Raw genomic sequence first — 24,865 nt, 5'->3', positions numbered from 1 at the left:
CACGGTGCAGGTGGAACCCAAAAGCAGACTGGAGCCAATGAGGAGTCAGACAGGTTTTTATTTGCGGGCAAACAAGTCCAGACAGGGCAATCCAAGGGCGGCGTCAAAATCCAAAACTGAGTTCCAAAAACCACAGAGGCAGATCCACGGGCAGGCACTGAAGGAGCTAAACTCCCAGGATACCAGGCTGCAGGTAATCGATTTCACAAAATCGAACAGACGAACCAACACAGACAAACTAGAGAGACAAACCTAAACACAGTGAGGCAGAGGAACGAGACGGGTCATGATTGGCTAACAGGGTCGGAACATTAAGCGAGGCAGAAGACAACAAGTGGTAGATATCAATCTAATGACATGGGGGACCAGGGAGGGTACAGGACTCAGGACAGACAGGGGACAGGGCTTACAGGACCATGACACCAATATGCTTTTATCCAATATTCATTCTTATCAGTAACATTGGTTATCTCACGGTTACCTTCATCTTCATAAAGAGGGACATTGTTAAAGGAGGTTGTGAATAATAATGTCAAACACTGGCCCTGTGACTCCTTTGACATACATTCCACAGTGTGTACACTGTCCTCCAGCCTTCAAAATGAAGCTGTAAACACGTAAACGTCAAACTTGTGGAACTGGTTGGCTGTCTTTAAAGTTTAGTCCTCTACTACCAACGGGAATTCTGCTACAAACCGTTTGACATCTGGCAAAACTGGCTGTTTTGTGTGAAAACAAGAGATACAGGTGCATACGTTATGCTGCAGTCACCCTGGGCTTGCTCCTCCAAACAGGGCTGCATGTAAAATTAACCCTCTGGTCTCATTATATTTCTATCCCTGACAATGCAAGAGCTCAGAATGACCCTTGGTCTTACTATGTACATTTCAGTGGGAGTACACAGAAACCTTTTGTTTGACATAAATGGATGGATCAGAGCGTAGCTAATCTGTTATAATCTTGCAAATGTGTTTCAGAAAATCCTGGTGAATTACATCTTTGTCATTGCAACTCTGATATTTTTCATCTTTAAGAATTCATGTTTGACCAAACTTTGCTGTTTGTGCTGTATTTTAGCTGCAGTAACATGAGCTCCTGTCCTGCTTCTCTTTTGAAGAGAAGAGTTCAGGAAATTGGTCAATTTGATCCCATTTTTTGCGAGATAATGATGCAAGTTTAAGATCTGTTGGATGTGAGCTATTTCAAGCTTGTTTTACTTTTGATTCCAGCAATTACCGACAGTCTAGTGATTAAAAAAAAAAAAAACATCAGAAAATATTAGAAAATGACCCATTGAAGAGAATGAATCAGACAATACTGCATACGTGTCAGCTGATTGAACGGTTTTCCAGAAGACTCTTTAGCTGAAACCCTGCTCGAACAAAGCAGATTTATAGAAAGTTGACTGGAAGCGCAGTGTTTGATGGAAAAGGTCACATGCAGCTGAGAGGAGCTTCAGCATGGAGAAGATTAGCATGCAAAGAATGTTCAAGAAGCTGAAGAAGCTTCATAACTGAGGTTGGAGTCAGAGCATCAGGAGGCTTTGGGAAAGACCCAGGAAATGGACGATAAATTCAACATTCACCATGTCACAGCGTTCGGAACAAGACAAAATCATTTCCAGTCAATTTTGTGTTTTTCTTTCAGAAAAGTTTGGCGTTTACGCAGCAACTTTTAGAAAACGATGAAAAAGAGGTGGAAAAGCACTGTACATGAACTCCTTCTACCATTTACATGAAAACAGCAGAAACTCTGAAAACTATTCAGTTAGCATACCAGGCCACAAGTTGGTGCTGTTATTTTTTTTTTTATTATTATTTTTTTTTAATAAATCTGAAAAACAATCAGAGAAAAAAGACATTCATATGGACAGATGTCACTCAACTAAAAAAGTAACTAACCGGAGAATCTAGACATTTACATGGAAATGAAGCTTCACCAAATGACTATATCTGAATACTCTGACCAAAGTGGAGATTTAGAAAAACGCCAGCTTTCTGTCTGCATGTAGAAATAGGGAGATGGAGTTTAACATCACAGCGTTTAACAGAAGCGTCATCATCATCAGCGTTTGGCATGCGGCTTTGAATGAATTAAATTTTTTTGAAAACTGGTGGAAATATCCTTTTTTGTAAAGTCTCCTAGGAAGTTCTGAAGTACTTCCTGCTTGGAAAAAGCAGATTTCTATCTGTCACAGCATGTCGAAAACTCTACAGAAATGATTTAATTGTGACATGCTGCCCTGACCTGAACTCTGCAGTTAATCCGTGAGTTGTTGTCAAAAGGCAGATGAGAAATATCAATGCCACAATGATGGCCTCCAATTTTACTGGCATACTTTAGGAATGCGGTATCATAAATCAAGCTTAGTTTCTCCAACACCTTAGTGCACCAGAAACCCAACATACTTCACGCAAACACAAGAAAAACATGTTGTGGAATGTATTGGGATGAAACTATAATCATTATCAAGCCTTGTAAATTTCTCTGGCTGCTGTCAAAAGCAGCCCTGCAGGAAATACCACTTCACTGCTGATCAGGTCTATTTGTTGAATGGGGTTCAAACAAACCGACCGAAGACCTGCAGCAGCAAGTCAAAGAGGCAAACCTCTGGAGTTCTCGAGAAAAAAAGACCAAAAGACGCGCTATTACAGAGACAACCACCTTGATCATAAATAAAGTACAATTAGAAACTCCATTGTGAATGTTGAAGCTCATTTCTAACGTCGTGCAGGTGGGATTTTTACATTATAAAGTTTTCCACTATCTCAAGATATCTGAGACAAAGATCAGTAAACGGATCATAAACTGTGACCAAGCTGAAAAGACAGGAAGCTGTTTATCAAGAGCTGACACTCAGGAACAGGTATGAAACTGGCAATGAGGCCCAGCTGATGGAGATTTAGCATCAAAATGAAGGAAAAGGTCTCGATCACTGTTAGCTAAAGCTGAATGCTGAAGCATGGATAGCAGGAGCTTTAGTAAAATTCTGACCACATAACATACGCCGATCATGGAAGCAGCAGATGACACCCTAACTAATGGTGTGCAGCTTTAATGTGGCCGTGAAAGAGTGATGCATACCCGATTAGAACTGCTAAGAAATCAAGGGCATGTTCATAGAAAGTATATTTAAATGAAGAAGGTGCACGGCATAATAGAGCTGAAATATCATCAGTGATCATCAAGGTATGGCTGCAAAGTAAACTAATACATAATTTATACTGCTATTTGAACACACCAACCATTAGTATTTCAGCAGCTCCTTTCCATGCTCACTACTGCAGACACACGTTTGATTTGGCACAAGTTTGTCGTCATACACCCCTCGTGGATGTAACCTGGATACTTGGGAGTTTAGCCCACTCCACACCATGCTATTTTTGGCGTAACAACCTTGAGAGAATGGTGACGATGTCGTTGGTCTTGGCTCTAAATCAATGGTCCTACATCGTACTGTGAGACAGGTTCAAGGTTCCGTTGTCAAAGACAACCGGCCATGAAATTCTGACAGTGTCAGAAATTTGTGGTGATGACTGCTGTGACGTACATCAACCAACTAACCAATAGAGATGCAAGAAACGACGGACGGATCAGTGCCACACTAATATTCACTTTAAACTCCATTTCCTAAATTGGCAAAATGGATGGTTCACGCCTATTACATTATATTCTTGTGCAATCACATCAACTGACATGCTACATCTTAGGCTGAGGTCCAGTTTATCTTGTCATTCTGGAATCTGAACATAGCAAACTTCATGTCGTGTTTGTTAAATTCATGTCACTCTATTTGGCGAGCTGGGAACGTATAAGGTTGTTAAAATCACAGTTTTAGCTGACCTTGAGGACCGATGTTAACGGACAAACCAACACTCAATCTGAGTTTCTAGGTGCAAACTCACTGCCCCACTCTCTAGAACTAGATGGAAACATACAATTCTTCTTTCCATTACATGACAGAGCAGACTGCCATTAGGAACAGTACATCAGCAGATGAAATGCTGTGGATATTTTATTGAGGTTACAATATATTTTCTTGTATGATCTGGGCAGATGGCTTCTGGAACCTCTGTAATTCTGTTGTGGTCAGATTGCCAACTTGCAACAAAAAGCCAAAACAAAAAAGTAATTATTAACTAACAAAAGTGCTGAGAGCATGGTGCTGTTGTAATGAGAGAAATAATTCTCTCTTTCAAAAGGTCAGTGTGAAAAATTGAGACTGTCTAAATATATTGCCAATTGAACTAAGAAATGATGGTGCTTTTATTACCTTTAGGCCATGAGGACATATTGCGGTCTGTCCAAAATCCTCCCAGGAGAGGTGGCTACGGGGTTAATGTGCTTTTACATCTTGATGCCATTGATTGAAACTCTTGTGGACAATGAAGTCCATTACACTGCATGAATGTGTTGGAAAACATTAAATGTACCTTCAGGGGATAAAAATGTTAAATGAGCAATGTTCTGCTGCACAGGTAACAACATCAGTATCAGGAAACCATTCATCTGACAACTGCACACAATGAAGTTAGTCCATATGGGCCCTGTCTCTGTCGTGTTTTTAATTTATTTCATGGGTTTCAATGAAAAATAGATTATCATGAAGAAAATCTGGCAATATTGAAATTAATTGATCAGATGTATTCAACGGCCAAACTATTGTTTCAACACAACACAATTTCAGAGAAAGAATTTTCAGCACGTGAGTGGGAATTTTGTCTAGAGGCAACAACATGATCAATACAGGTGCTCACAGCTTTTCTACAGATATTTAGACAGCATAGCATAGCAACTGTGTGGTTTACATTTGTAAAATGGTGTGTGACTAATGGCCAAGTTTACACAACACGTTTCAAGAGAAAATGCATGGTTTTTGTGCTTTTGTTTCAAAAAAGTTTTGCATTTATACGATGATGTGAAAACTGTCTGTTTCCACAGAAAACAGCAGATGCACTGGAAAAGATGGAGTTAGTATCCCAGGCCATGCTGGCAGTGTTGGTTTTTCACACACACATGCTCATAGAGAACTATAGCTATATGCATTAACATGTATGGACAATTGACCAAGTTGGTGGAGCCCACCATTGTTGCTATTGTCCATCTACTTAGCAATGTGCTAAAGAGCCATTCACAACTTTGAGCAGTTACTTTGAGCATTGCTGTCATGCTAACGAACAACCAAAGCACAAAAAAAAAAAAATAAATCAATAAATAAAATGTGTCAACTTGAAAACTTTGATGTGTAAAAAGTGCCACTGACATTATTTTCACAATGAAACAGTAGGATGTTAAATTCTGAAGAAAACTGGGAGGGAAAGAGTGTATTGAACACATCAAACTCCATCTTCTTTTAGAATGTTTGCAGTGAACTAATACATTTAACCATTTCATCCAGGAGGGTCCTGTTTCTATCCCAGTGAAGCATTTTGTCATTAAAGGTGCATTAAGGAGTTTTTCAACTTTAAAAATACTTATTTTCCACCATAAATATGTTACACATTTTTAATGATTTGTACAATGTGCCCTGACATATCCATTGCAAGTAACGCTAACAGCACTAAATTGTCACTTGAAAGTTGCAGTGCCAGTCTGGCACCAGAATTTTTTGGGGGAGAATTTGAGAGAATGTGATGTAATGTGCGCTCCGGCTGGCCTGATATCCTTAAGTTTCGTTTTGTCCGCCATTACTCCGCCAGATGCTTAGTGAGCAACAACTGAGCAGGATCTTCCAGAAAGTAAGAAAAGACTGGCTTCTGGCACTGCCACAACTCCAGCACAGACTCCACCAGATAAAAGAAACCTAAATTTTACTCGAACGCTACTAAAAGAGCGAGGAAGGAGTTCCCCTCTTCTGTGAACGCGAGCCACAGGCACGAGTGTTTCACTAAGCTGCATTACGCCCAAGACCTGCAGGGGGCCCTGTTTCGCATAAAAGTGCAAACTCCTTAGTGCACCTTTAAAGACAAATAATTCTGTTTAAGGCCAACGACATAACTTTGTCACCTAATATAGACCAAAGCACAATGTGAATGATGCACTAATTACCGGTATATCAATATTTGTTTAAAATTTGGCTGGCTCAAACATAGAAATTAAACACATCTTTCGTTGATAATGACTAACATTCATCATATTTGTGTTTCGTATATAAATAGGATGAAACACCAGTATTTCTTGCCCAGACTGAACAAAAACAAACAGCAAAGCCTTCTGCACCATTTTGTAATTAGATGCTGAGAGGGTACAGGGTGGATGGAACGGGGTGGGGGTATTTAGTTGGATTAAACTTTCACAATCTGTAAGCTTGTGCTACATTCACCCTGGAGGGAGCTGAAAGAGTTACCACATGGGAAGGTTCCATTTGAAAGATTACAGTGTTCACATGACAATAACAAACAAGCAACATGGCCGCCTCCTGCAGTGCCACTTTGTTGCTCCTGTCAGAGTCCAGAAAAGACACAAACTCACTCAACATCACAATTTAAATTCACACTCAAACTGTTGTAAAGCTGATTCTTTCTTGACTGCTGTTAAAATCAATCTAACCAATCAGAGAGAAGAAGCTCTGCCTTTGAATTCAAGGAACGGCTCAGTGTACGTCTGTTTCACTGACACTGCTGCCATGCTGAGGATTGTCGACTGTTGGGTGGGGGGACACTTTAAGAGGGAATTTTTCTGGAGGAATGGTGTCATTTGATCTTAGATTAGGTATGTCAAATTCCTTTTGGTTCAGGGGTTACATACAGCTCAATTTCACCTTGCATGGATCCAACTGGAAAATTAGCACCATAATAGCCTTCAAATTTAAAGTCTTTAGCTTTTAGCTGTTGCATTGTGCATATATGTAAATTCACCCTGACAGCATGCTTTTACCTCAGTATGGGTCTCAGCATTGTGTTCATTACAGTGAAAGAAGTTGCATAATAAAAATCAATGAATTCTTTGCAATTTTTTCGATTTGTTTGTTTTATTTTGCAGCCTCTTGTAGGCCTGGTTTGGCCCATGATCTTTATGTTTGACACCCCTGTCTTAGTAAGGGCTGAACTTTATTTGCATTTCTGTTAGAGGTATATTTGTGCTTTGTTGATTCCAGTTTTCCAGTTGTGACTCGGTTAGTTGTCATTTGCAAAGTTGTTGGTTTGATTCTCCATCGCCACATGTCAAAGTGTCCTTGAGCACGACATTGAACTTCAGATTGCTCCCAATGGGTTGATGACACGTCTTGCATGGCAGCTGCCTCTGTTGGTGTGGACATGTTTGTGTGAATGGATGAATGTGATCAGAAGAAGTTTTTAATTGAAAACTTTTGTTGCAATGATGCTCAAAGCCAGTGCAAAGGGGATTTTTTTGAAAATGGCTACGAAGGAAAAACTTTCTGAAAATGCTCCGACTGCAGCTCCGTGCAAATGGGGAAAATGCAACTATCTGAAAATGCTGCTACTGTTCATGCACACCAAGGCTGAAGTCAATAGTTCTTCTGCACATGCACAAGCAGATGGACAGCAGCCTCCAGTATCTCCTGACTCTCAGTCCATATCCCGCTGGGGCACGGGAGTTTTATAGTTGAGAGTCCCCCATAATAGTAAATCCAATACAAATGCCCTGCACTCTCCATTGTTAATGTGTATGGCAAGTTGTTTCCTGTGTGCATATGTGTGTGGTTTACAAATAGCATAAAATAACAAAAACTACATAATTTTTAAATGATTATGCTGTGGAATCACAAAATTTTCAACATCAAAAATGCAAAAACCGTGTTTTCACTTGAAAAATTATGTAAATAGGGCCACGTGAAATGCCAATTATCTTTTGGAAATATGGTCAGACATGATAAGCATGAAGATGTTCTTGTGGGAGGAGATGAATTCCTAATGTTCTTTCGTCCTTAACAGACATAAACTGTCAAACTACTGGACACAGCATGTTTCCTCAGGAAACGGGGAAAACAATGTCAGGCCAGTGGCATCCACTGGGAGGACAGCATTAAATGACTGAGACTCAGAGCTGGAGTCATGTTTGAACTGCATGGACACAAAGGAGAGTGGAGGTGGTTCAGGGGCGAGCAGGGAGCTGTGTCTACAAGCATCCTGTCGCCATTTTCCCAAGCTAAATTACAAAGACTTCACCGGGGGAGCACACACCCCTCTCAATCTTCACCTCCACGCACATGCCACACTTTTCTACAAGCGCCGCGCGGAGAGCGCAGAAAACGCCCCGCTTCGCACACAAGCACGGAGCATAATGTCACACACCGACTTCGAGCGCTACAGAAAGCCAAACAATGGTGCCCAGAAGCCAGTTTTAATGACAATTTTTGCCCTGTTACAGCAGATGGCTGCACCGAAAGACAAATGGCTCGCCATGTTCCGATGATTGACGTGCGGACGCGTCCAATCAGGTGAGAGGACGGGTTTTGAAATGTTGCAGGCGGGCCAATCAGAGCGTGGCGGGGGCGGACCTTAGCACTGTCCGTCTGTCCAGCTCGGTTTGAATGGTTGAGGAGGGGGGGGAGAATCCAATCCGGTTTCAGCTAGTTCTTCTTCCAATGGAACATTAGCGTCTCGCTGCGCTGTATTAGACTGTACCCGAATATACCACTGTATTTTCTCCTCTTTTCTGTCACATTTACCTCTTTTCTTCACGGTTTTCCCAATTTTTTTTTCCTTAAAAAAAGAAAGAAAGAGAGAAAACACCTAATATAAAAAAAAACAACCATGCCTAAAAGGAGCCAAGTGAGTACACTATCTTTCATGCATTTGGAAATACAGTATTTATAACCCATAGCTGCTTTACGTGAACCGAGTTTGTTTTATGATTTAAATGGCAATGTTGGATGGAAACATCCCGTTATTTGTGCACGGAGTGAATGTCAACAATACGGCACCGTGCTGAGTTAACTTGTTTTGATTTTATCAACTGGCTGATTGTGGCTGCACTGGTTGGTTATCTTTGTGATTTTTGTTTTCGTATCTCAGATTTGTTTGTTTGCTTTTAACGAATGTTGACTTGCACAGCTGTAATCTGGATTAAAATGTGTTATTTTAGTGAACGCGGAGGGCTTTTTTTCCCCCTACAGAGAAAGTTGGCGGTATATTGATTGTTTTCGATGGGGTGGTGGAAGTTTCTCTCAGTGAAAATTCAAAATAATGACTTGGACATTCGGTCAGAATTGATGCTTGCGGACAGTAAATACATGTTTTTGTTTTCCCGTCGAGTGTAAACACTGAAATGTGGTTAATCTGACGTGTTACCGCGCGGCCGCCATTGTTTTTTTTTTTTTTTTCCCCTTCCTTCACTCCATGAAAAGTGCTTTTCTTGGAAGCGTCTGTCGTCTCCAGCCTGAGCTCCTTTCTGTGTGCCAGTTGCGGGTTATGCAATGGCGAGCCTCCGTCAGCACAGCGCTGCTCCTGTTGCTGGGGGCTTCTCGGAGCTTCTGCTCGCCGCCGAGCGACTCACTCTTTTTCAAATTCATGGCGGGAACGCCGCTCGGCTTTCTCCGGACAGTGCCGGTCCCATTTATTACCAATGAATGGAAGTGTTGTGAGGAGGCGGAGTCCTCCTCCTCCTCCTCCTCCTCCTCTGGAATCATACTGTAGGCTGATCGTTAACTCCGCCACGTGAGGCCATATTTAAACCACTCTCTGTTGTTGTACCACTCCGCCTGCACAAATAGTCCCTATCTCCCTGTAAAATCTGATCTATCCACAGTGCACTGCATGGCCTCAGTCAGATGATGTACAAATCCATAGGAAACGCCCACTTCTGCATTACATAACCCATCTGCAGCTTTCTCTACCACTTCAATCCACCACAGCATAATCCAAATCCTTTAACTTTCTCTCCCTTTTTCTCCTCTTGCAGCCAGATGACGCAGAGGTAAGAATCCATCATTCTTCTTGACTTTTGTTTGACTTCTATGACTTGAAACATGTTGAAAGAGTTACTGTGCCCGCCCACAAGAGGTCAGTAACTCCCCATCCCGAATGTTAACAGTAATCATCCTGTCTGTCCACTTCCTGCAGCCCAAGAGGAGATCTGACAGGTTGAGATGTGTAAGTAGTGATGCCTCTCCTGTGAAATTTAACTGCGTTTACACTTTCACATCTCTCCAAGGGATATTTATTTATTTCTTAACTGCTTCCCCTTATTGCAGAAACCTCAACCGTCGAAGCCGGAGCCTAAAACCAAGCCAAAGGTGGGAACCTCGTTAGGATGGCTTGTGAGCAGATTGTTCCAAACTGAACCGGTAATCACGAGTGTGTGACGTTTGTGTTTGTAGAAGGCGCCCGCTAAGCCTAAAAAAGCTAAGGAGGTGGAGAAGGCCAAGCCTGAGGAGAAAGAGCCCGAGGCCCCCGCGGAGAACGGCGAAGCCAAAGCCGAGGAAGAGGTACAGGTCATAAAAAAAAAACCACACACACACATTGCTCACTCGCACAAATTGTCAAGCAGTATTCAGAAAAGAAATGTGTGTGACAGACGCTAACTTTGTCTGGCAGGCACCCGCTACAGACGCCGCTGAAGATAAAGAGGAGGCAGCGGAATAACATCTCTCCCGCCATGTCTTCTACCAGTGCTCCCTGTACCTCTTTTCTTGTACAATTCAGGGGAATATTTTTATCGACTATTTTCTAAATACAGGTTTTTTAGTAGTTTGATTGTAGAGAACACTTTTTTTTAATGAAAAGAAAAACGTCAGATTTGGAAAACGGGGGATTTCATCACATCCCACAGTTCTTTTTGCATTGCGGTCATTGTTGTTACTGTCAGTCTATTTCATTTCAATTTTAAATGTGAAGGAGGGGAGGGTGCAGGACAGGTTACCACGACAACGCGCAAGCATGACTGATGTTCACAGGAGCTGGGGCAAGAACCGGACGAGCTGGCCTGCGTGGACTACATTCCAGATGCTTTATAAGGGACGGTGTATGTAATCTGTGCCGGGGTGGGGATGATGGACAGTCACGGGGCGAATCATTGTTTTCTTGTTTAGAATGAAGAACAGTGTTTTAGAATGTTTGTAAGCTTTGTTCCTATTTGTTAACTCTTGTACTCATGCAGTTTTCTTAACAAATCTGGTCAATAAACCCGAAGTCCGTAGTACTGGAGCTCTCCCTTTCAGAACTGTGCATCGCGTGTGTTGGTTGTGTCTCTGTTTCCGTGATAGCATCGCAATAAATTTGTATAGCTGCTGTGAAAAAGGGTTTTCGGTCTTTCTATATGCAGTGTGTAATGGTACATTGTAAGGATGGTAAAATGGAATTTGTTTTCTTAGCCAAGCTAATGAGGTATGTAATCGAAGAAGAAGAAAAAAAAGAAAAGAAAAAAGTAGAACGTGGCTTCTTAAAAGCTGACAATACAAACTGTACTTTTCTTTGAAATGTCATGCATACTACCAGCAGTAGCAATATTCATGTGGATTTGAGGTTTCTGTATCAAGTACAAGTGTGCAGTTTCTTTTTTGTTTATAGATGTACCTGTGTAATGATTGTTATCAACGAACCAATAAAACTGGGTTGGTAGTTAAAACGTTTTTTTCCTTTGGAGCCGTTAGTTTTTTGGTTTTTTCACATGTTGAAATGCACAATTTGACATTTTTATGCATCATAAACCTGGTGAATCATAAGCAAGTTCAGTTGTAGGAATGTGGTGAGAACATCCTGGTACTTTTAGGTCCAATGAAGTATTGGACTATAAAGTAGTGAATAACAGTAATTTTTAATTTTAATGGGAACATTTTGGTGTGAGACCATACATGTGTGATCCTACAACTAATCCCAGTTACAGCTGAAAGTGGCACTCGTTAAAGTGATGGAACCCCTGATTTTAAAACAGATGTATTTTTGTTTGTCAAATAACTAAATATGTTTTAGGATTTAAGGCTTTGAGATGTTAAGACTTGTACATAATATTTATTACTATTTATTTATTAAGTCTCTATCCTGTCTGATTTGACATCCAACTGTGTGGACGACGCTAAAGAAAGCATTTTGTTTGCATTCCGTGCCAAAATTGTACGAAAAATGCTGGAAAAAAGGATGAAATCACTAAAATCAGACACAAAAAATACAACATAAAATGTAATGAAACGTTTACCATCATAAACTGTAATTTAAACTTCATAAATGCAACATAACATACAGTTTTTGTACATTTCAAAACTATTTGTTGGCCTCATTTTAAAGGTTTAAACATATTTTGTGGCTCCAGGTAAATTTGATTTGGTGGAAAATCATAAAAATGCCTCCTTTGACCCTCCACTGAACCAATAAAATCTGCATTAACTGCAAAAGATAAAGAAAGTATCCGAGATGGAGCAGGATGTCGGAAAATAATGAGAAAATTCAAACTGAAGTAGATAAAATGACCAGCAGCCTTCAGATGTCCTAACCCTTTCTAATGAACATTGAAATGTAATATTTCATCTTTCTTTTGTGTTTCCCTTTTGAGGATTTTGCCATATTTAATTACTTGGCCTTTTAAAGATTTTTAAATCTGTCCTCGTTTTGCCTGCTCAGGCCTTGTGACTGGGAAGAGGAGAAGCTGAGTGGGACTAAACACAGTCGTCCTGTTTTTATGAGCAAAAGAGGTGTTGAAGAGTCACACAGTTTCAATTAAAGCCCTTCGCTCCTGGAGCCGGATAACAATCCAGGAGCTGAAGAGGAAGGACGATTCCTGACCGAAATCCAACTGCAGACCCTTGAACATAGCTGAAATAGACTCAACTTGGAGAAACCTTGAAGGCATCACAGTGGGAAAGAGGAGCAGCAGACAAGAAGCTTGAAATGGATAAAGGACACATCTACACAAAGCCATGACCGATTCCACCAGGTCTGTAATGTTTCTACACGATGAAATTCCTTTAAATCCTCAGATTAGATTAGGTGTTTTATTGGGTGTAGTGAAGTCAGTGCTGCGTCAGATCTAAGAGAAACTCTGTCCAGCTGAGTGAAAAACATCCACAGCTTTTCAGGGAGAATAAAAAATTCCTCCAAAACAGTCAAAACTGAAAGACTGTTTCCTCATAATGTTTTCAGAGAGAAAACTGCAGTTTCAGCACCATGGACAGCTTCACAGCCGGCCGCAGTATTCTCAGACGAATGTTTTTGGATTTCTGGCCCGATGAAGCTTCAGCGCTGGAAATCAAGCTGATCAAGCTCCTGAAGGACCTTTTAATTCAGGTGAAACAATGGAGGAAGAGAGGGAGGAGAAACTCCAGCCCCTTCTCTAAACTATCCAAACATGTATAAACACGAAAAAGGAAGCTTTTCATGCAAGCCTCTTTCTCTTTTAGCCATTCTGAAAGATAATCTACCGTCAACAATAAAAATGACAGAATCCCGTCTTAACTCAAAAGAGATTAAGCTAATCTGTAAATATCATCAGTGATTGCACAGAAACACTACAAGCAAACAAAAACTTTGAAAACTGAAAATAAGGGTATTGAATGATGTATGAGCAAAACTTTAATTTGAAAGGTTAATTTTGACGTCTTATTGTTGCAATTCAATCTGTAAAATTGCAATCTGTTAATTATTCCGAAATTCATGAGTAAAATTGGAGAGATTGAATCATTTACTGTCATTATTTTGTGAAAACAGATATTTTCATCACATATAATCTGCACCACCAAACACACTGCCGGTCCAGCCCACTCAAGCATCCATCTGTTTGCAGCTCGTGAGCCAGAATGTGACTGATGCTGCTGATATACTGATCACTTTGGAGCCGTCACAGATGTCAATAAATCTTTGATGTTGTCTAAACTGATCTCAGTGTGACTGCTGCTTTCACCAATGGCTTCTCAACAACCAGCAGAAACGCAGCAGGAAATGATGTAAAGCGCAGGCACGTGTCTCACCTTCCTCACTGCAGCGCCGCTCCTGGTCAACTCGCACTCCGTGTGGATTTCAGTGAAAACATTGTTTCTGCGTATTCATTTCAAAAAACTTTTTTTTTTCAAGTTCACACATACAGGAAAGAAATGAAACGGCACCTTTATTAGCATTTTATCTCTGACATGTTCGTTGTTTGTTTCCAGGAAGACAAATTTGTGCCGAACGGCTCTCAAAGTCTCTGTGATGAACAATGTTAATGGCAGGAAATCCAGTGGTGTGACTGCTTCACACAGCGGCCGCGACGACATCCAGATGCTGTGCAGCAGATCCGTTTAGTCCGCTGGTCGTTAAAAACACGGCAGGTAAAAAAAAAAAAAAAAAAAAAAAAAAAAACAAGCAACAAGGGGTTCTTCTGTAACGAGAATACATCTGTGTACAAAAATACCACGTTTATCTCAATGCTTCATGTGAGTAAAAATACTTGAGGTATTGATACGAGGTGAAATCAAAACTCTGAGACTGGGATGGAGTGAAGCGTGGCTTTCACGTCTTATTTATACTTACTTTATCAGCTATGAGACGAACATAGTGGCAGAATGACGTGTCTTATTTGTACTAGTGTGCACATCCATCAGGAGCTGTGCACGTCTCTTCATCAATCGGTCAGACAGCAGTTTTTTGTTTAGTTTTTTTTTTTTTTTTTATAAAACCTCACCTCAGACTGGCAGGTTTACTCACGTCAGGCCTTTTCCACCTAATTAAATAGTAGCTCACAGGGCTGGACGGAGAGAGTGAGCTTGTGAGTCAACACTGAGGGAAGATCTGAAACCTTAACTTATCACACACGTCTTCCTGCTCCGATATCGCCTCAGTGATGATCACCGGCGGAGCAGCCAGGCTGCAGTGCCCTTGCAGGAGGAGGACACTCCTGAGGGAGCGTTAAGAGCGGCGTCCAGCTGTTCAAGGTGACAATTAAATCAGGAAATCTTTTTATAGGCACAGTCTGGGACTTTTTGATTGCACCTCGTAAAATAAACGGTGACACATGCTACCACGTTTGTGCAAATGCCTCGACGGGCAGGCGAGAACCTACAGACCCTCAAGTCGACATTCATTAAGTTAAATATATCTGACCTCCGCTGTAGGCAGGGTACGAAGTGAGTGAAACAGACGAGGCGTGTCAAGACAATCCGCCATCGTGTTTTCTTTAGCATCAATACAATCGACTGCCTCTCTGGACTGTTACACATGAGAAGATATATGCACGTGTGAGTGTATAAATTATGTTTACTAACCCTGAGTATCTACATCAAAGAGTTTAAAGAGGAACAATCCCACCAGATTAGTCCTTTTGAGAGGCGTTCTGTCGACAGGCGTTCTGTCGTTTGGCTCGTTCAGTCTATTTTCTCGGCGATCCGTCCCATTTTGGTGCGCATGTTGCGCACGAGGAAGAATCCGACGGTGGCTGCGGCCATGCAGACCTCGGCCACCCAGAAGGCCATGTCCCAGCTGTGCCGCTTGGCGATAGTGCTGAAGGGAAGCCCCGCCATGAAAGCCCCCACTGCCGAACACAGACAGCCGGATTAGTGCGAAGGGGAGCATCAGTGGTGAAACTCTGCCGGTCAAACGAACTCACCGTTAGCCATCAGAGCCACGACCGCATGAGAAGTTCCACAGTAGTTGGAAGGAGCACTTTCACTGGCGATCACCCCGAACAAGGCGATTGGTCCATAAGAAGAGAATCCGAACATGGCTCCGAGGAAGAGGATCCAAATCTGGGAGAAACCAGGTCAGAAACCAGTTATGAATTTATGCTCATTAGAAGAAAAGCTAAAAAAATAATGCAAAAAGGAACCTCTGTGTGTCTTATCAGGGCGATATAAATTCAGAGCAAAAACTTTTATAAAACATTGTTTGGTAATATTTCTTCATTGCGACACGTGGAAACCTGGACAGAGTGGGACCGGCTGCAGCTCCACGTGGGCTGATTTCACCATGTGCTTTGAAAATTAAGCCTCAAAATGTCCATTTTTGGCCACAAACTAAAAGATTTTGGAGCGTACCTCTTTCTCTGACACGCCGATCAGGACAGACACGGGATGGAGGATTTGGACCCAGAGAGGAGCCTCCTACACAAAGAAAACACACTTTATGTGGATTCTACATCGTTCACGGTGAGGGTGGCTCCAAACGACGGGCTACCTGCGGGATTTCAGGCGTGACAGTCACTCTGAAGAGATACATGGACACGTACATGCCCGCCATCATGACGATGAGCAGGGCGTGACGGGGGTTGCCGTGGGTGCTCAGGCCGTGCTGGAGAAGGACAGACAGGAGGCTGTTTCAAACACCGTATTTCCTCCACATATCTACAGCCTGTTCTGTTACTCACCCGAGCCACAGCTCTGTCAGAGATGAAGCCCGACAGCAGGCTGCCCACGAAACCTCCCACCTCCAACGCGCTCATGTAGCTGCTGCCTGTTGGCGGCACAGCGCACGTCAGCAGGCGTCACCAAACCCCAGCGGGGAGCGGCGCTGGGCGATACGTACCCATGAGGGCGCTCTGGCCCTTCTCCTGCATGAGGAACAGCTGTCCCCAGTCGGTGGCCGCCGTCTTCACCCCGAACACCACCAGGTAGCCCAGAGACAGCACCCACAGGAAGGGGGACAGCAGGAACTCGCTCAGGGTGCTCTCACCGTTTCCTGGAGGGGAGACGAACGATGCGCGCTCTTTAAAGACGCCGTTCACACGACAGCAGTGTTTCAGAGAGCCAACCCTTCCAAAAAGTTGGATTTTCCCCTTTACGCTGCGACGGACTTGGATCGTTTTCAAAAAGTGTCACTTTGGAAGCCGTTTCTGAAGGTATGTTTCCAATGTATCGGTCAAACAAAATGCAACAAAAGTTTTACGTTTTCAATTGAATTGGGAAACTAGATCGACCACCTGCTGCCCCATTAGAAGTTTGTACAGACTCAAAGCTCAGTTGTTTTAAATGTGTATATGTATACATGTCACGAGTCTCCTGCAGTTTTTTTTGGGAGGATTTCATCCTGTTGATTATGCCGTATACAATTATCCTGCAACACTTAATCCTGAAAACACCCCAAACCAACCACGCTGCCCCCTCCTGGGGAAACTGAGCCTCGGCTGCAGGATCTGCATGCAGCAGGACCCGGACAGAGGAACAGAGACGGTCACAGTCAGGCGTGTGTGTGTCACTGAATGATTCATGCTGTGAATGAGATGATGTGCAAAGATGAGTTTAACTGTGTGATCGACTGAGACGCAGACCGTCTTCTGAGCTGGTGACCTTTCTGATGACAGGGTCATCAGTGTCACTATAAAGGATTATTCACAAGGGGACAAGCCTTTAAACAGGTTGTTAAATGTAATTACATTAGAGTTAAGCTTGAATTTATGTATTTCTGGTGAGTATGAGCAGAATTTCAGAAAAAGGAGTGCTAAAATACAACTGGCGTGACTGGGTGAATTCACAAATTCAGATGAAGCATGAAACATTAAATATATGTTGTTTTTTTAATAATTCAGGTGAAAATGGTGGAGAAGCTTTACTATAAATGAACAGTTTTTCTTATTTTATTTACACCAGTTGGCATAAAGGAAACAGGAAGCAACATTTCTCACGTAGCAAGACGCTTGGTGGATAAAAAAAAAAAAGGTAAATAAAGAGTCTCTGAAGGCGTCTGGGACATTTAGAGGAATCTCCACAGCACGATGAGCGACCCATCTGCCTGGTTCACTCACCTCCCTTCGCCCCCTTCTTGGCGGCGCCCTCGATGTTGGGCAAGCCGACGTCCTTCGGCTCGTTCTTCACGAACACCAGGCAGATGAGCGAGAAGGCAGCACAGAACACGCCCGACATGGTGAGGATGGTCCTCCAGTCGTAGTACTGCAGCAGCACCGTGATCATGATGGGGCCCAGGCTGCCGGCCAGGTTCATGCTGCAGGACAGCACCGACCACCACGTTCCAAACTGAGAGGGCTCGTACCACTGGGGGAGGGGGGACAACAGGGAGCCGTTACAAAAACCCAAAATACAGATCTGTAGATGCACTTCTTCACAGTGAGGTCAAGTTTAAAAACATGGAGACATGAAGAAAGTTCACTTAATAACCAAAAAAAAGGCCTTTTAAACACATTCTTCCTCAAATTTGTTAAAAGCGGTGAGAAAACTGCGTGTTGGGTGATGAATGATGTGAACAAAATCAAGTTGTTTCACAGACAACAGTGTTTTTTCCCCAGAGCCTTTTTTCACAAACTCAGCCTCACAGTTTAGATTGACGCTAACAATGCTATGATGCATTAAAGCAGATAGAAGCACTGCAATTCTGCCATTTGCTGTTAGATTCTGTCAGCTCCTCTCAAAACTGTGCGACCCCCAGTGGACGGAAGAGGATCAGCAGGTACTTGGATTTAATCCTTTCTGTGAAAGCACCATGTTTGACCCTGATCAACGGCACGCTCCAGAAAAACAATCAAGCCTTTCATTTCATCAGACAATGCTGGTGCCACAGAGCTGCTGTGTTTAGTTTGCATTTTCTTCCTGCGCCTGTTTTCTACCATTTCAAGGTTCTTTCAACAAAAAAACAAAACAAGACCAAAACATACAGGTTGGGTTGATTTTTGAATCTTAAGTGTGGGTTCACATGACATTGTATGTCTCTCTTATTCCCCACTCTGAGCTGAGATTACAACAGCCGAGTCGCGCTAAGTTCAAGGTTCGAGAAGTTGGATGGACGGGGCTGAGATCTGATTGGAAGGCAGCTCGCCAAAAAGATTAAAGCAGTAGTTGTAGCGGCTGCGATCATCAGTTTAATTATTCATGATCCAGGGAGTAAAAAAGTTCATTATCTTTCTGTGGTCTGATCAGTTTTCTCATTGTTTCCCATTAGTAGATACTTATTAAAGAGACATATTGAAAAACACATGTGAGAGAAACTTAAAAAACACAGAGGTTTGTGTCCTTGTGTCTTTCTGCTCCTAGAAAAAAGCCAAACACAGAGATGACATAATCCGCCGTCCTTTGCGCGGCTTCCCCGGCAGCCACTTGAGAAAACACTTGGCAGACACCTAAAGCATTCACGGGCTCCTCTAACAGCTTGTGAATTTCACAGGATGTGTAGGTTAACCCATGGGACACAGTAGCGTCCCGTGTTTTCCCCGCCTCACTGGAGAAGGAAAACTCCTTTTGGTAAAAGATTCCGTGAAAATCTTCTATAAATACATTCTCCTGTAATCTGATCCTGCTTCCAAACTGAACACATGCCAAAGCCTATTTATTCCCCGGCTTTTGAACACTGCTACCTTCAAGGGAGATCCTGAGAAGCCTTGTGTCTGTCTCAGACAACAGAGTGTTGCAGAGCTTTCTCAAAGACAAAAACTTTTACAAGTCCTGCATGCAATGAATTCTCGTCACTGAGGCCACAAAGAAAACACGGAAAATCCTATGCCTATAAATCTCTACAAGACACTACAGATTATTAGGTAATAATTTGATTTTTCTACTCTTGTTGCGGTAAGATCCACTTCTTCCTCTCTGAATCTCCACTGAAACAGAATGCGAGCGGCAGGAAGCGGCTCGCGCCTCAAGGTCGCGCCCTTTCACCAGCTGCCCACAATAACTTCAACCCGCCGGCGTTACCTTGCGGAGCACCTTCCCGCAGGGCGGCCAGCCGCAGCCCTGTCCCAGGCCGTTGATGAACCACAGCAGGGAGAACATGGACACGGTGGAGGACCAGGAGAACACCACGTTGATGCCGCCCACCACGAAGAGGCCGATGGAGAACAGCCAGCGGGCGCTGATCCTGTCCGACAGCACGCCGCTGATGAACTTACTGATGGCGTAGGCCATGGTCTGGCTGCTGGTGATGAGACCTGGAGGGGCAGACAAAGGGATTTTAAAGGAATAGACTGAGGTTGCATTCATACAGCATTTTCAACAGCATTTTAAATAAGCTTTCAAAGGTGAGCTCCATCAGTTTTTCCTGCAGGTCTCAAACCAGCTCGACAGTGATGATTACTGCAGTCTAACTGCAATACATGAGTATTTTCTTCAGTTTCAGTGTCTGTTCAGACAGGACACACCACTTTCACACAAAATATAAAGGAATAATTCCTTCTTCTATGGTTATCTTCCATCGGGATTCTCCACACTGTAGTATTATCAATACTGTGATCACAGGATTTGCTAATCGATAAAGAAATCGGTCTGCAGTGCTGGTCACGAGTTGTGCTGGAGGGTTTTGCAATGTGTGACCGATGTGCGCTGGATTTGAGCTGTGTTAATTCATGAGAAAAAGAGTGACAAACATGACTTTCTGGGGCAAAAAATTCCTCACACGCAGACCTCCAGGTAGACACAGAGATTTACAGATGTCCCCTGAACGCCTCAAATGCTACTAGTATTAAAAAAGATATTAAGGCAAAAACGAGCTGATGATCCATCCATCCACTTTAAATCAATGCATTAGAAATGTTTATGTCTCTGTTGGCGACATAAAGTGGAATGAAAGCAATTAAATATCATCAATATTAGATTCAGTGGTGCTGTTTTTAAAACAGATGCATCAATTCTCAATAAGTGTTAGCTGGGTTTGCTAAAAACTTTGCGTTTGCTTTACTTCCTGTATCACTGACTGACTCTTTAAAGGGAAGTATTGAAACAATTGTAATGAATCACTTGCAGTATTGTAACAGAATATGACAGTGAATAGTGACCGACGTACTGCAAATATCAAATGTATCGAATCACAAGATCCTGGCCGACACACAGTCACCGCCTCACAGTTCTTTAAGTTACATGCTGTTATCTTTACTCGCGCTGTTACGACAGGTGGAGTGCATCCACGAGCACGCTCCGTTCTACATTCGTCTTGAGCGATCGGTCAAGCATGAGAAGGTCAAGTGAGGTGCAGGGAGAACGAGTCCAGTGCAGGAGAGATCACTTTTCACAACTTGCCGCTGCATTATATAAACGGCACTTGTTTTTTTTTTTTTTTTTTTTTGAACACCCAAATTGATGGCTGCCGTGCAAAACATTCAACCTCAGTTAGAAGCAATTTGTGGTTCAGTGTTTTGCTCACGGCATCGAGTCAGCTCTACCAACTTAAAATGCAACTTTTTGGAAAAATGCAATCTTTCTGAAACTCTGCTCCTGCTCATGCCCACACTGAACAGTTCTTCTGCACATGCATGAGTCAACGGACAATAACAATGTTTCTCTGCAGTGTAATAACTCCCAGTCCAGATTCTCCAAATTTCATGGTCACTTTAGAGTTGACATTCACGTTAATAATAATCCGACTTGTTTGTCTGTCCATACTGATGTCTGTTTACTCGCCCTTGTTAATGTTTATAGTGTTCTGTTCTCTGTGTGCATCTGTGTGTGGTCTAATTACAAAAATAACCAACAGCGCTAACTCGAGGCCTGGCATGCCAACTACACTGTTTTCAGAATTTCTGCTGTTTCCTTGTAAACTGGCATGGTTCTTAAAACGTTGCTGTGTAAATGAGAAACACCTGTGAAACAAAAATGAAAAAACAATGTGTACTGTCTTCATTTGAAATGTGAAAATGTGTTGTTAGACACAGAACTGTTACCCAGTTAATGGATTCATAGAAATTTGAGGTGAAAACTGCATGTCTGTGGCCAGACACACGTCAAACTTTGTCTTGTTGATCAAACAGTTAATATGTCCACCTCACCCAAGTCATCTTTGTCCAGCTGTATCTCCTCCATCACAGAGGGCATGACGAAGGAGAAGGTCTTCCTGTTGAAGAAGTACAGCGAGTAGCCGATGAACATGCAGATGAAGATGACCACCCGGTAGTAGCCATATCCCGTGGCCCCCATGATTGCGGCTGGTCAGTCAGAAGGGTCTTCTCCTCAGCGGAGCCCTGTTTGTGGGTCTTCTGGCAGCTCTATCAGGTGGTGGCTTGCAGCAGGAGCTCTGGAACAGGGTGCAGGTGGGCTGGAGGTGATTCCATGAGGGGACGCAGGCTGGTGGCTCGGAGACGTGAGGACACGGGAGGACACTTCACACCAGCCTGAAACTGAGATCAACATAAACATTACTGAGACAGGAGGAAACACACTGGCTCGTTCCAGGAACTGAAGTTCTCCATGGTTGGATTTAGGGTGGTGGGGATGCTGGGATGGTCAGTTGACCCAGACAGCTGCAGCCCCGGATCAAATGGCCCGCTGGACCCCTGGCTCAGCTTGTTCTTGTCCGGATAGGGTGAGGGGGGTTCCTGTAACTTCTCCAGTCAGCAAACCTCAATATAACAGCAGCTGAACTGCCCTGACCTACAGACTGTCCGAGCCGGGGTCATTTAGCTACGATGTGTCAAACACATGGGGAAAAATAACTGTTTCCACTACATTTACAAACTCAATCTCTGGATGTTTAGCGTCCGTACAGCTTTTGAACACAGTTAGCTCCGTCTTGAAGCGGGAAATAAAACCCATTTTTATTCAACCGACTGCACCGCTCTTGCTAACGCCGCCTGGGCTCGTCTGAGGGTCAGTCCGTGTTTGAGACTGACCTCCCCGGGCTCGTTTGTAACCGGACGCCGACGGAAAGCGATAAAACACCGAGGCTCGGCGCCTTCTGATGCGGCTAGAGGCGCAACCTTCCGCGGGGGAGAAATGTCTGCGTCGCTCGTTACCTTCCGTTCTCGTCCCTCTCTCCGGTCCCATCCATGCTACAGGACGGAGCGCGCTCCCGAGTCTGTAGCCGTCTCGGCGCGCGGAACCATGGCATGGGAAGGAGGCGCGCGCGCGCGCACGCACACACCCCCCCACCGCAAACAAACACGGATGAGCTTTCCTACCGACCGGGGACATTACGTTCACACTACATTGACTTCTACAGCAACAACTCACCCTCTGCATCCCGACCAGACCTCCTCCACGTCCACCTATTGATTCTAACTGCAGTGTTCCACGCGAGGAAGACGAATCTTCCCGTTATGCGTCCGTTTTGCTGCCTTAAAAGAGGTTGGTCCCCACAATGCCGTTAATACCAGCATGGCCACACACACAGTACTGTAATCTTATTCCCATGCTGCCAAATATCAGGTATCCTCCCCCACCACACAAACAGCAGTACATCCAAGCAAAAACTTTAGCCAGCAGGTTTATAAAGAACGATAGACATTGTTATATTGGAAGAAGTACTGATATTTTTTTCACTCACGCTCATTGCTGCCCCCTCTTGTCAGTTCAAGGGTACTGCGACTGGAAGTGCTGAAACAGTGCTTCTCTTATCTTACAGTTTTTCACTCGAACACATTTCTTGAAACCTCCATCCATTTTCTGAAAACCTTAAACACAAATCCAAAAATCCACACTACATTCACAAAACCTCAGACATTTCTGTCAAAATCAAACTATCACCTCAAAACCAATTCTCTTGTGATCAAAACCACACTATGCGTTCAGATCTTACACACAGCAAAATAAAAATATGTTCACCTCAGATCATTCATTAGACACTACATGAATCAACTGAGGACACAGCAAGCAGTCCACACTCTTAAACCTGCTGGGTTATTTTCCCAGCCCATTTTCTGGGTAGCCCTAGATTTTGTGCAGATTGGGTCACTTTTACCCAAAATTAGGTGAATTGTGTTGACCCAGCAGAGTGAATTGATGATTTTGTGGGCTGAAGGGAAGAGAAGAACCACCATTTTGAACATTCTTGCAACTCATTCGCTTTCTTGCATCTGGAGACTTCTGGCAACATACGCAACAGAAAACTGGAGTCCTGTGTTCTCACAGATTATTGAAATGGCTAAGAAGGAAAAGACATATGGCATCCCTCTCCTATGGACATATGTGGCTGTGGCTAAGTTGGTAGAGTGGTTGTCTAGCAGTTGTGAGGTTGTTAGTTTAAATATTTTCCTCTACATGTCAATGAACTGCACTGAACCCCAGCTGACTTCCAGTGGAGGGTTTGACAGCCTTTAAGTTAAGTTAAGTTTTTGCCAAAAGAGTGTTTGATTCGAAAAATGAGTTTAGGCCACTGAGAGTTTGGTTCAGGCAATGGAGTTTAGTGTTTTAGCAACTGTGAAAAACTGTAAAACAGCAATTCAGATTTTTTTCTGCAACACTAAATACAACTCATTCATTTCAGGGCACTTTCACAGAGACAACCTCTCAAAATCCCACACGAGCAGGCATTGGAGACAGATGGACAAGGTGGAAAGAGGAAAACTCTACCATAACTCAAAGTAACCATGCAGAACAATAGACTGGATACTTTCTACAGAACTAGATTGAGAGATGGAGACCGATTAGAAGATAGAAATAGAGAAAAGGTGTGGGACAACGACAGAGAGCAACAAGCAAACAGAGATAAATCCACTGGCTGCAGACATGATAGGCCAGTCGGCTCACACTTCACACTTCTTTGCTCAAAAACTGCAGGAACATTCACAGTTAACATTATTCAGAGGTTACAATCCTATCATTTAAATCATCCAGACTTCCTCAGACCAAATGGGGCTGTATATGGGCTGAACTAAAATGAGTTTGATATCCCTGTTGCAAAAATAAAAGGATTTACAAGATGTTTTTTTTTTCCACTTCCAAAGTTAGACACACATAAGACTCTTTCAATAAAATATAGATAAAAAAGATCCAATGCAATCATTAAGTTATAGGTACAAATTCAAATGAAAAAGTTATGACATATACCTCTGACTAGTCACATCTTGGAATAAAATGCCAAACTCTGCTTCATCACTTCTGCCTGACGACACAGCAATCTGTATCTGCAGATGACTCAACTACAAATATCTGATATCTCTGCAGCAAGGTAACAGTTCAGTGGCTCACCTTCAAATGACCTCAAGATAATTATCAGAATTTGCTTGCTTAACTCAAATTCAGTTCTTGAAAAAACTAATTTCAAAAGTTGTTCATTAAATAGGTCTGTTGAAGATGTTTAGAATAAAATACAATTTATTTATAATGCACTTTTCATACAGAGCAACACAAAGT

General features: G+C 42.8%; 2 protein-coding genes across 2 annotated transcripts; one reads left to right on the top strand and one right to left on the bottom strand.

Annotated features, from left to right (window-relative positions):
• Positions 1–8,702: 8,702 nt before the first annotated feature.
• Positions 8,703–11,527, top strand: hmgn1b (high mobility group nucleosome binding domain 1b). Its single transcript, XM_030101660.1, has 6 exons — positions 8,703–8,735; positions 9,865–9,879; positions 10,026–10,055; positions 10,157–10,198; positions 10,283–10,390; positions 10,500–11,527. Exons 1-6 carry the CDS (start codon positions 8,718–8,720, stop codon positions 10,545–10,547), a joined length of 261 nt encoding a protein of 86 aa, XP_029957520.1. The 5' UTR covers positions 8,703–8,717; the 3' UTR covers positions 10,548–11,527.
• A 2,970-nt stretch (positions 11,528–14,497) lies between these two features.
• slc37a4b (solute carrier family 37 member 4b) lies at positions 14,498–22,608 on the bottom strand. The gene is made up of 10 exons (XM_030101637.1): positions 22,528–22,608; positions 21,565–21,912; positions 19,502–19,734; positions 17,605–17,851; positions 16,389–16,541; positions 16,231–16,316; positions 16,041–16,154; positions 15,902–15,967; positions 15,475–15,613; positions 14,498–15,399 (listed from the first exon to the last, which is right to left on the bottom strand). The coding sequence occupies exons 2-10, from the start codon at positions 21,710–21,712 to the stop codon at positions 15,233–15,235; spliced, it is 1,353 nt and encodes a 450-aa protein (XP_029957497.1). The 5' UTR covers positions 21,713–21,912; positions 22,528–22,608; the 3' UTR covers positions 14,498–15,232.
• Positions 22,609–24,865: the final 2,257 nt, after the last annotated feature.

This window comes from Salarias fasciatus, chromosome 10 (genome assembly GCF_902148845.1).
Source record: "Salarias fasciatus chromosome 10, fSalaFa1.1, whole genome shotgun sequence".
Classification (NCBI taxonomy): domain Eukaryota; kingdom Metazoa; phylum Chordata; class Actinopteri; order Blenniiformes; family Blenniidae; genus Salarias; species Salarias fasciatus.
The sequence above is the reverse complement of the archived record's forward strand: the minus strand, read 5'-3'. Positions and strand labels throughout refer to the sequence as shown.